Source organism: Dermacentor variabilis, unplaced genomic scaffold, assembly GCF_050947875.1.
Source record: "Dermacentor variabilis isolate Ectoservices unplaced genomic scaffold, ASM5094787v1 scaffold_15, whole genome shotgun sequence".
NCBI classification, from domain to species: Eukaryota; Metazoa; Arthropoda; class Arachnida; order Ixodida; family Ixodidae; genus Dermacentor; species Dermacentor variabilis.
Window position 1 is genome coordinate 12,519,103 of NW_027460313.1, and position 13,028 is coordinate 12,532,130.

The following is a 13,028-nucleotide window of genomic DNA, read 5'->3' on the forward strand; positions in this document are numbered from 1 at the left end:
GAAGGAGATTACTCACTTGCACGCGCAGGAGCTGGTAGTGAGCTACTCAGCGCCGCTATATGCCAGCTTCTGAAACTGCGTAACCAATATCAGCCGCCACGAAGTCAAACCACAAGCCGGAGTCAGGCCTTCGGCCAGAACAATATCCAAAAGTGCGCTCTCGTGGACACGCGAGAACACGCGAGAACGTCCCGCAAAGGCCGCAGAGCCCGCAGCGGGCGTTACGCCCAGCTTAAAAAAAGAAAAATAAACTGCGGGCGCACGCAAGGGACCGTGCGTGCGCCTGCATATTGCGCATGCGCATTGTCGCCTCCACTGGTTCCCTGCGTACGCAGAGCTGTTGCGGATGCCCAACTCAAACTGCCGATGTGTGGTTGCGCAATCTGCCTAGATAATATGCAAGCTGAATTTGCTTTCCTATTCTATCACGTGCTCCTCAGGCCACTAAACGCAATTAGACAGGCAGTGATTGGCCAATTGCCAAAGACTAGCGCGCACACATCTCTACGCCATGTGATCTGTAAATTACAAAGTGCGGCGAGCTTGTTGCTGTAGTTTTTTCTCGACGGTTCTATGCTCTTAAACTCACATAGATGTGCGCTGCGAGAATTTTCCACACAATCCGTTAATGATAGCACATTCACAAGTCATTCTGCGAAGTACCGGGAATAGCATTGTTTATTTAGAAGTCGCAATTTCCGTATGATCGAAATATATTTTAACTGTGCGTGTAATTTGAGATAACTCAGCCTATGAGTTTGAGGAAACGTAAAGAAACAAGGCCACACACAAGCAGAAAAGAGAGCTCACCTCATGGATCGATGAGCATTACGAGCCACTTCCACTCCAGTTGTGTTCGACCTGTAAACATGATGTCAGGTTTTCACCTTTCAGCAGCAGCAGTAAACTATAAAACTTTGATATTGCGATAGATAATAGAGCCTGAAATGAGCACAAAATTTGCGTGGTCGCGCTTTTCTCTAGCACAGTGATGTTATAAATCTTCCACGCATGTATGCAAATTGTGTTCAGATTAGTTTAAGACGGCTGCTTGCGGTGAGCGCGTGTGCGTCTGTGCGAGAGAGAGAGAGAGAGAGAGAGAGAGAGCGCAATATTCCTCAAAAATCGGGATGTCTGTTTCTGATGCTCAGTGACCCCTTCAGTCGATCACCAGTGCGGCCTTCCGCTATCTGGTCGTTCAGCATGCGAATATTTAGCCCCTACACATTGAGCAGAAAGCCCACAGCCAACCGTCTTTGACAATGTCAGTTTTTTTAGCACTGAATCGTGACAATTAGCAAGGAACCGGAGTACAACGTGACATACAATGTTGCCAGTTGCTCCACTTCACAATGCGAGGCTAGCTGGAGCTTGGAGTAAGGGTTGCCGAACTGCTGTTGGCGACCCCCGTGCCTTAGGTTGCTCGCGAGAGGAAGACAAAGTTTGCTTGCGAAAAAAATATCATCATCATCAGCCGATTTTATGTCCACTGCAAGACGAAGGCCTCTTCCCGCGACCTCCAGTTACCCCTGTCCTGCGCCAGCCGATTCCAACTAGCATCCGCAAATTTCCTAATTTCACCTAGTCTTCTGCCGTCCTCTACTGCGCTTCCCTTCTCTTGGTACCCATTCTTTCACCCTAATGGTCCAACGGTTATGTACGCATTACATGACCTACCCAGCGCCATTTTTTTCTTTTCATGTCAATTAGAATGTCGTCTATACCCGTGTGCTCTCTGATCCAAACCGCTCTCTTTCTGTCTCTTAAAGTTATGCCTAGCATTCTTCGTTTCATCGCTCTTTCATGCGAAAGAAATATAAAGATATATTAATTAGCTTGGGATTATTAGAATGCCACCAGCCTGTGTATTTCCACATTCGTAATCGTCTTTCGTAAACTTTGGTGCAGGCTTCTTCCTTGTCATGTGCGTCGGCCAACAATGCAGCAACGCCTTGGTTGTCACAGACTTCACCCTTGTCATCTACGTGGGACAGCTTCGGAGCAGTGAAATAGTTGACTCCGCTGAAACGCATTACTGATGGAAGAATGACCAACGGTTAAAAGAAGCCGTTCCAGTCCAGAGAGTTATAGCCTTGCGCCGTCTATATAGTTTTCATCCAGAAGTATTCGGAGGCGGCCTGCAGTGGCGTGGTACAAGCACTCACGGTATGTATTGCGAGCAGCAAGATGAGGACGGTGGCAAGGGTTGGCGTCTCCTGAGCACGTTCTGCTATCAGGAGGAAGACACGGCGGAAGTGGTGCTCCTACCCAAGCCTGCCTTCCCCACTCCGCAGCCTGCTCCACATACTCGTGGCCTACGTGGGCGACGTCGGCTGAGCCGTTGGACACCTCCTCCTTCTTCCGCCCCGCATTCCTCCAGATGGCTGTGGTGGCATCATTGTTATTTTGTCGATGCTTTCGCTCTCCTGGGCGGATATATTTTGAGAGTGGCGCATAAATTATTCTTTAAAATATTCTTGTGCGAATAAAATTGTCCTTTTGATATATTTGTTAATAAAGGAGCTATTTATTGTGTAATGTCATTTGACCTAATTTTCTCGTTGTGTGAAGAGATGTAATAATGACCTGCTGTCTTGCCCCCAGAACCACGAGCCCCTCAAAAAACAAGAACTACTGAAGCGACTCCACTGGGCACCTCGGTCATGTGCAGAACCTTTCCTCCTTAAGGCTGTCACAGCATTCATAACACACAGTGGATTGTCAATCTCAAAAGGGAGTCTTCTGCAGTCATGACTGGGAAAAAAATTTCTTACTTGCGCCGAGCTCGTTTAACTCACATTAAAAGGCGCATATCTAGGTGGATTCATTTCCTTGAACTTGAATAAAAATTGTGAATTGTGAAAATAATGAAATTGCGGTCCCTCAGAAGGCGTGCTGCATCCTATGCAATGCCTATTCATTTATATTATATACACGTCTCCTGTTCTAATACAGTTTTGACTTACAATTGAGTGAGACGGACACTTAAATGTAGGCGTTTTACGTGAGAAAAATGCAATATCATTGACACAATAACGGGGGGGGGGAGGGGTGGAAGGGGACACCTAGTGGAAGATAAGCTTCGATGCACTTTGGTATACGCCGCGTCAGGTCGCAAGAGGATGTAGTTGCGTCTGGAAGGCTTTCGTCAAGGATGTTAACCTCGATGCCAAAGGTAATTTTGATGCTTTTGTTCGGAAAGAACTCGCCGGGCTTGGAATCGGCAGCAAAGAACAAAGAACGATGTTCATGCCGGCAGCAGAAGTGCATGCGAGTCTGGCAGTGGAAAGTTTACCGAGTTGGTGCCAAGAAGGAAACGGAGAGACTGCACAATGGACAGAAAACGCATTTGTTCCACATTATGAAGGTACTCGCGCGAATACTCATCACAGGCCCGTGCAGGTGTTCATGAAGGAACCCGCGGTGTATTGGGCCCCAAGTACTACCTCCAAGTACTGGTGGACTGAGCCCGTACAGGAAAGCTTTATCTACCTCGGAGTAGGTCGTAGAGGAAGGTTTCGCAACGCAAGTACTAAAGTTTATGCTTGTGTGAAGCGCGACTCTTGTCCCCGAAACGTTAAATTATAACTTCGCTGGTGTTTAAATGCAAAATGACTATCTTATTGTGAGGCACGCGGTAATGGAGCATTCTGGATTCATTTCTCGTCGCGTTGGGTTCTCTAATGGGCCCCTAAATCAAAGTACACGAGCATATTCGAGTTTTGTTACAGTAGAAATACGGCCACTGCGGCTGGAGCTGAACCCACCAGCTCGAACTCAGCTGCGCAGCGTCACAGCCACTGCGCTATCGCGGCGGGTCCTTGGGCTTCTGGCTCGAAACGCGTTGCGAATATGAATTACAAGAAACAACCTTTTCTCCCCATTTTTTTTTTACATATAACCTAAACAAAAAATAAAAAATAATCTACAAAGCTATCACAAAGCATTGAAAATTAAAGAAAAAACACCAGTTCCATCAGTGTATCTCCGTCCGTCTATCGAGTACAGTTCAAGCTTGTTATGTTACTATCCCTGCCCTATACTTATCAAAAGTACGTGCCCTTGAAGAAATAATAAAAATAGTGAAATGCAGTTCAGACAAACTCGAAGACCCCAACTTGACATTCTAGTTAGAGATATCGCGTCAATAATAAATACACGTAGAGCAGGAGACCTTTTAAAGCTGAATAATATATGCCCTCAAAATACAGCTATTTCTCTTTTTTCCCCTATAACACAGGCTCGACACGTTCGCAACAATATTAGATATACCGTACACCATACATGTTGACTAAGGGACACACTAACAGCGAGACTCGAGTTATTGCTACATTTTTTTTCATTTACTTCTTTGTTCATTCTCCAATTGGTACATGACCGACTGTTACCTAAGCTTCACTGTTACCACGCGCCAGTGTTGATTGTGGAAGAACGTCATCATCATTACCAATGCACGGAAGCGCTGGTGGGCAAGGTCTACTTTGATTATGGCTATCGGAGCAACAAAAGGTACCAGACCGGCTCTACAACACAGGACGACCGCTTACTCCATATGCCCGCATAATTTATTAGAAACATACCATGAACATTTTTTTTTTTTAGTGTCGCCAGCACATCGTTGAGAGTATCAAAACGACTTCGCGGTCTTATGTATCCGCAATTGTAGATTCTGCAGAGATCCCTCGAAAGTTTTTTGAGCGTAAGTGTTTTGATGAAAGTAATTAAAATGGGGTTACTGGGAACGGGAAGCGTTACGAAGAGATCAGAGGCAGAAACGGTGCAAGCAAGCACCTGTGCACGCTTTCGTTCAACCTGCCGGTTTCACCTGTCGAAGAAACAAAGGTGGCACGAGAGGTGACAAGAGGAACGGTTCCTCAGTAATTTCAACAATTAGTTTTTTTTCCAACACGCCAATGACGCTTTACAAAGGCTGGTGTATTAAATTATTCATTTAATCCTCATTGGGATTCCGCCCCAGCGAAAGGAAATCTAACACGCGTTCTCGAGCTAGGAACCTCGCACGGAGACATCAAGTTGGGTGTACGGGAATGTCGAACAACTGTTCAAACTCTGTCATTCTATCGAATGCAAATTATCTCCGTAATTTTGCGGAAATGTTGGTTCGGATAACCTGTCCACGCTGCTCAATGGATCTGGCCTTTTCAGGCTTAGCCGTTCTGCAGCGGACACATACCTATATAAGGTCCGTGCATTCACGTTTATCATGCATCTTTCTTCAGGTATGTGAAGGAATGCCAGATGTTCAAAGGTATAATCTGGAGCCCGTTTTCTGCGCTGTCACGGGTAGGCATAGTTAACTGTAGGAGCTGAGCTAGCGTAGCTTCTTAAGTTTGCTGCGATACCTTTGTTGCAGTTGAGGCTTAATTGTGCTTCTTGAACGAAAAATCGTCCGAGGCCATGAGAGACGGCTCGCCATCACTTTTGCCGGGCACGCCTCTTCGCACTTTGGCAAACAGTGATATTTGTGAAAGGCTCCCCACGTCGACGTGGAGATGTCCGGTTCCTGGGTCTCCAACAGCGAACCCTTGCACTCCGACAACAACTACATCGTCGTGGAGGTCAAGCGATTGAAGAGGAAGTGCCGCAGGACAACTAAGGACGTGAGTGAGCATGGCCCCAAAGGACCGCCTACTCGCAAGTTACAATCTTGCGTTTGTGCCTCTCGACGCCTCGCAGAATTCCGTACATTCTCGAGACCTACCTTGGTTAATGTGGCTCTGAAAGGAATTAATGAGGTGCGCTGCAACGGTAAGAATAACGCAAGCGTTATTTACGATCTCGTGATTGACATCACCGAAGAAGAATTTCAAGGGCTTCTGTCTTCAACAGTGAAGGTCATCGACGAGCTTCAAGCTTCTTTTCAAGGGAAACACGATACCAGATGACGTCATGATAGGCTACGTGAGACAGTCGGTGGGTCCTTACTCACGCCAACCACTGCGATGTCGCAAGTCCCAAAAGCTAGATTCTGCCAGCGCTTCTCTGCACAGGCCAGACGACATGACTTCGCTATGCAGGCAGCCACGACATGTGTTTATGCACGGTAAAAACTGAACTGCTTGAACTACAACTGACCACACGAGGCTAATTTCGAGGATTGTCGTCAATGGAAAAACAAGATAAAAATTATGCAGATCCCACGCACTGTGGCAATCCATGTAAGCGAAGCTTTCTGTGGTAGATGCTTTGATCGACGATATTTAGCGGTGATTTTGACGGCTAAAGCTTAATTCCTTCAACGTTAAGGCTAACACGAGAGTGGTGAGTTGATGTTAAATGTTACCTTGCGTGCACCACTGCTGTTTTTCTGCGTAGTACACGGAACACACAGAAGAGGTGTTTGCTTGAGGCGTTGTGGTGCACCATGTTTTATAACCTCTGAGAGGGTTGAACGTTGTCATTTTCTCAAGTGGCACATCGCATTGCGGCAGAAGTATTAAACTTGAATTGGATTATAGGGCTGTACATGCCAGAACCACACTCGGATTATGAGGCAAGCCGTACTGGCGGCCTCCGGATTAATTTCGACTGCGAGATGTTCTTTAACGTGTCCCAAAATCTAAATGCACGTGCGTTTTCTATTTCGCCTCCGTTGAAATGCGGCTGGCGCGACTGGGATCAAATCCACGACCTCTAGCAATGCCATAGCCGCAAAGCTAACGTGGCGGGCACAGAAGTGTTAATTTGACGTTCTACCGCTTCCGTAGTGTCTCCTGGACCCTGCGGTGCGCTTTAAGTAATGCGGCTCTGCTTCTGCACGCTCTGCGTAAGTTGTCCACTTGACATATTTGCACGGAGTTTATTTTTCAGAAATAGCAGCAACGTACTGTGCCGTAGCTTGAACTTAAGCTTATCCTGTGTCCCGGCAGCAGCTGTCGTATAGTAGTGGGGTTTCCCTGCCTTCTCACGTCACCTCCCCCCTCTCTTGCATGAAAACTGCCTCTTCTCCTCCTTCTCCTTCTTCTCCTCTCTTCAGTTCTATCTGCGTCCCCTCTGGCCTCGCACGTTAGTAGGAAGAGAAGCACTGAAGTCAAAAGCGTGAGAGTATGGGCGAGTTGGTATGTGATGACTTTTTTATGCTTGTAGCGCAGCTCAGAACGAGCAAAAGGGAAGGTGGAAGGGGTAACCCTTTCCACCTTGCCTTTTGCTCGTTCTGAGCTCCGGCACACGCCTAAAAAAGCACTGCAGTGTCTGCAACGGATCTGAGGGGAGTCACGGATAATTACAGCTGCCTAGCGGCTATAGTGGCGACAGCTAGGGAGCTCCAGAGGGTAACATGATCATGGATTCTAGCGCGAAGTGACACGGACAGAGACTAGAAGCAGACAGGACGAGCACTAACTCTCAACTGAATTTTTTATTGAAACTAAGAAGATATATACGATAGGGGATTGCAAATGTCGCAGCATATGAACATGACAAGGTCTAAAGACATCAGTTAAACATATCAAGAGGTAGGGAAGCAAAAAAGCAAACAACAAGAAATACGCTATGTTGAGATAAACACACGTGCTGCGACGATACTGAAATTCGCATTCTAAGTGATTGTGTTCTTTCAGTCTTATATTAACACACCTGCCGCTCTGTCCAATGCAAGTTTTCCCGCACAATAAGTGGAATCTGATAAACTATAGCAGTGCTACAAGGCACAAAAGGGGTCATATGTCTAACTCCGCAATCATTTTTTTTCTTTTTTTGCTACTTTGTTTAAGTTTCCTATTTATTATAGACGACGAGCAAAACGAGAACAAGGTGAAAGCAGGTGCCAACATTTCGACAAGTGGACTTGTCTTCTTGAAGGCGACATATGCTTTCCTCGCCACAGAATATATAGGTGAGGTTCTTCTAAAGGGGAGAGGATGTAAGGCGGGTGGGTGCGGCAACGAGTGAAGATGTGTCAGCGTGTCGAATTGAGCATAAAGGAGCGCTGTGCACAAGGCCAGTGACACTGACCTTGTGTCGAATTGAGAAGAAAGGAGCGCTGTGCACAAGGCCACTGACACTGGCCTTGTGCATAGCGCGTCTTTATTCTGAGTTCGACACGCTAACACACCTTCGCTCGTTGCCGCACCCACCCGCCTTACACCCTCTCCCCTTTAGAAGAACCCCACCTCTATATACTGTGGCGACGAAAGCATATGTCGCCTTGAAGAAGACAAGTCCACTTGTCGAAACGTTTGATCTTGCTTTCACCTTGTTTTCGTTTTGCTCATCGTCTCGAATTTCCATCTCCCGCTTTTCCCGTGTTTTCCGTATTTATCATAGGGCACGTGATAGACGATTTGCGGGAGGCCGAGAACAGAGTATTGACGTCACATTTACGTCAAATTGTGGTCAAAGATTAGGAGAGACTTGCGGTAGCCACGCATCATTGTCTCTGTTAGAATGGGAATTTCAGTATCTTCAGAGCCCGTGTGTTATTCTGAAGCCGTGTCTTTTTGTTGTTTGCTTTGTTGCTTCCTTACCTCTTGATATGTATAACTTATGCCTTTAGACCTTGCCATGTTCATATGCTGCGGTATTTGCAATCACCTATATATATGTTGGTAGTTTCAATAAAAATGTAGTTGAGAGTCTGAGCTCGCACTGTCCGCTTCTAGTCTTTGTCCGTGTCCACTTCGCGCTACAATCCAAGATGATGTTACCGTACCAACTCGCCCAACCCTCTATACTTTAGCTCCAGAGGGTATTGTGCCCATCCGACGCGGTTTGGTGAAAACGAGTTTGTCCCGTCGCCTTTTTTCTCTTACTAGCACCTGTCATCTACATACACACTGTGAACCACCTCCCGACGCGGTGTGCGCGACAGCAGCAGCCACAGCAGCCCACCGCAGCAGCAGTGGGAAAGTCGGAGGAAGAGTCAAAGAAAGTTTCGCTTTAAATAATTATTGAAAAATATTGTTTATATTATATAAATACAAAATATTGGTTGAATATCAAAATATTGAACCAAACGAGCAAAAGAAGTATTTCACAAAAAGGGGCGGCAGTGTCAGTGCAGCACCGGATGAGACTATCGCGTCGTCGACATGAACAAGCTGTCGGTCCAACCGAGATCTCCCTGGCTCCCATCCCGCAGTTCAAGCGGAAGGTATTTGAATTCCGCATCGGTGGGCCTCTCCGAGCCACATTGCTTCAAGCGAGCAGCACAGGCCTCGAATCGAACGTGTGGCCACGCCTGCCGCCACGCACAGGGGCCTTGGACTGTGAGCGCCAGGAACGGCAGTGCAACGAATAATCACCATCGGGCTCTCTTATCAGTATCATGCTGCGACAAATTATCAACACCCTGTAGCTGCTACGTACTGTCTTGTTTTAACATGCCACCGGCTCCAAGAGCTGTATAAATTATGCAAGCTATAGACATTCTCGTAAGTACACTACAGTAACCTCTGCCTCTGTCCACGAAGGTGTCTGGGCTGTGCAGGAAGAGCATGCTGTGCATCTCATCATCATCATCTTCAGCACCACAACCAGTTTCCTTCCACTTCACATTCTACCTCCGTCATTCCGACAAATCCCTTCACCAGCGTGGAATATCAGGGTAGAGGCACGTCATTCACGCCTACCTTTCCATCTCTCTGCAAATGAAAATTGCCCCTTTCTATCTCTCTAGTCAAATGTATAGCATCGGGACGTTCAACCACACATGTATATATTATTTATTGTGAAGTAAACGTATTCAACCGTTTCTTGCTTCTCTATTTGTCACCTCAACAATTATCACGAAAGTCTGACGCCAACATTCCAGCATGAAAGGCGCCATTGAATGTCGCTCCGGTGCTCAATGCTAATAGTTTACTAGGATAATGCGATAGTTTTAATGCTAATCACATTAACGTACATATTTATCGTTTTTCAATATGTGCCCACCCCTCATGTAATGACCTTTTAAGTACCTTCGTGGTATACCAAATAAATAAATAAATAAATAAATAAATAAATAAATAAATAAATAAATAAATAAATTGTAGTAAGAAATATGGGCGCCAGCAGAAGACGAAGAAGGAAGAGGGTGGTTGTTGTTTATGGCTATATTTAATTTCTTTAGGTTAACTTATTTTATCAAAATTCTTAACAATACTTTCATTACACTTCGAAATTACAGTGCTATAGCCACACGCTATACTATACAAATCTATTTTTGCTTTACTTCTAAGCATGCGGAAAACCGCTTCGTTCTTGGTCAACCCCCCATGGGGGGTATGCCACACTGTTTAGGATGCAGGACAAGACAAGACGGTTCTCGTTTATGGATACAATTATTTTGTATCACCTGTTAGGAATGGCCGTACGGGGTGACAACGTGCCAGCTATTTCAGCCCGCTGCACGTGTTCCTATCCAACCGGACGGGGCGCACTTCAGGGAACTGCGAATAAACCGGCAGCCACGTGGCGAGGGGTCAGACCAGCCAATGTGGTACCCGGCCGCGCCACCCGGGACGGAACGGAGTTCTACGAAGCCCCTCTGACGTCGGCTCCGGACCTTTACACCTGTGTGTGTATGTGTGCGGCACGTGTATGACAGCCCTCATCCTCCAAAAGGGCTGGTCTACGGTGACGTCGAACAGTGACGTCGAACGATGACTGGACGAACGTTTCCGTCCGCTTGGAATCAAGGGGGGACCAAGTGCTTATAAGCAGCGTTTGCCGGCTGCTAGTCGTGTACTCGTTGTGTGCTCGGTGTCGTGCTCGAGATGTACTAGTGAGCTGTGTGCTCGTAAGCTGTTTGCTGTATGTTAGTCTTGTGGACTCCATATGGGAGTCACGCTAGACTGTCGATATATGTCTTGTCTAAGATGTAAATAATGTAAATAAATCCTGTTCCCCGAGTTCCTCTCTACGACCTTCAACTCCTTCAAAAGGTGGCAGCGGCGAGATCGTCCGACGAATCTAATGCGCCCCGACGCTTCCGAATCTACGACTCTAACTGAAGCCGCCACTTATGCCGAAGAATGTCGTCAGATCGCTCGCCTACTTACCGCGCAAAATCGGGCCAGCTAGAAACATGGCCGCGACACAAGCTTGACTTTGCCTTCGTATTCACCTGGAACGCTGGTATGGCTCCTCGTTCCTTCCTCTACTCCTGGCCTTTCTGCACAGTTCAGCTCAAAGTATGACGGTCCTTATCGGTTTCCACAACAGACGTCCCCGGTCAACTACGTCAATGAGCATATTTAGCCATCTGCGGACCAATGGCTTCGCGGACGCGAAGCTGTTCAGGTCGACCGACTGAAGGCGCAGTACGAGCCACCAGTGCTGCCTGTTCCCTAGGTCGCCAGGACGGCTCCTTCTTCGGCGGGGAGTGATTGTAGTGAGAAATACGGGCGCCAGCAGAAGACGAAGAGGAAGAAGACGATTGCTGTTGCTGGTGCTCGCGCTTGGCCCGCTCTGCCGTAGTCTCTAGCCTAAAACGCGTAATATCAAAATAAAAAAATAAATAAATAAATAAATAAATAAATAAATAAATAAATAAATGGGTTCTGCCGTATTTTTTCGTTGTTTGTTTTTCTGCCTCACATGTTCATTATAATTCGAAGCAAGTGAAGCATGAAAACAGGTGCACTTGAGATGCACTAGTACATATATTAAAATGATGTCAATATACACTGTAAGTTGCATTGCCTTTCTGCATTGGCAGCGACATCATTGTCTGATTACCGAGGCCTCTTGCGCACGGCTGTATTACATCGGCATCAGAGGCGGAGACAATGATTGAGTTCTGCCACGTATTACGTTCCCTGTATCTGGTTTTTTTTTAATTTCTGGCTTTCTTCTCGATTAGCTTTCTTGTATAGCTTCCTTTTTGCTTCCTCACGAATGAAACCTAAGCAGAAAAGCTTCTCAATTCAATGACAAAAAAACGCCACAATGATCGTGGATGGAAGGACCGCATTTGTAAAATACAGTTCCTTCTGCTGCGGCGCGCAAACGTAAAAATATGAACATCGTTCCGAAAACCCGGCCGCCATATATCAATTGAGTCCGCGAAAGTGCCACGTTTCCACAAGTTAAGTGTCTGTACAACTGTCGCACCTTGGCGAGGTTGTTCGTGGCAATAAACGCATTCCATACTCGATTTCATAAAAATATCCAGAGCGATGCCCGTCGCATGCATGCAAGGATCACGTGCGAGTAAAAGACGAAGCGCCCTTGTGCGTTCGATGCTGCACGAGACGCTACACGAGAGCAACCAGCCAACCGAGCGAGCAACTTGGAGACGATGGCCCCTTCAGCCGCTCTGAGGTCCTTCACGCGTTCCCGGATGCGAAGGCACCCTCACGCAAGACGTCAACGGCGCATTGACCGGGTACGCCGTCCGGTTTCACTCTTCATCCGACGTCGCGCAGACGGGGCTACGCAGCGGGCTTCGACCGACCACTTATCCCTGCGGCTGCCTGGGCGCCACAAGGACTGCAGCAGGTCCCCTGGCCACGTCTTCCAGCGCAAGTGCCACCATGACGCCGTGTCGGGCTGCACTCTGGGACCCGCAGCAGGAGCACCTGGCAACTGCAACATCCTACCGTGCTTCCGGCTCCGGCACGAAAGTCTCCGCCGCTGCCGAGTGATGGCAAGTTCCGTTTCTTCATTCGCTGTCAGTGGTAATAGCTGTCCTGTCGTCAAGATTATTTGCTAGGCGCGATAGTACAGTGCGTCACGTGATGTATCTAGGTTGAATTTACAGGGGAGTGGTCTCTTTGTGGCGCTCTCGGGATGCAGTTTGCATCCGGCTGGTCGCAACCAGGAGCTCTGAACACATTCGTGTGGTTTATTCAGAGCGCCGCGCTCCAACTGAGAGCGTGAGGAGGCGCTCCTGTATGCCTGCAACCTGACTTCGCGACCGAGATCCTAGGGAAGCTCGGTCCCATGTCCACTCTGATGGCTCTGGCAGCAGCTGGCACGTTTGGCTGGGGCAGTATTTCTACGGTTCCAATCCCGAGAGGGCTCTGCATCGCTGTAAACCGGCTTGGGGCGCCGTAGGACCCAGTCGAGTGTACCATAAGAGG

At 47.4% G+C, this 13,028-nt stretch overlaps 1 protein-coding gene across 1 annotated transcript in view; it reads left to right on the top strand.

The window, feature by feature from the left end:
- The window catches only part of LOC142567998 (uncharacterized), a 51,985-nt gene extending 49,968 nt beyond the window's left edge, over positions 1 to 2,017 (top strand). Inside the window, exon 3 of the mRNA XM_075678088.1 lies at positions 1,909 to 2,017. Coding sequence (XP_075534203.1) covers positions 1,909 to 2,008 — 100 coding nt within the window. The 3' untranslated portion in view covers positions 2,009 to 2,017. The remainder of the gene's footprint in view (positions 1 to 1,908) is intronic.
- The last annotated feature ends 11,011 nt before the right edge of the window (positions 2,018 to 13,028 follow it).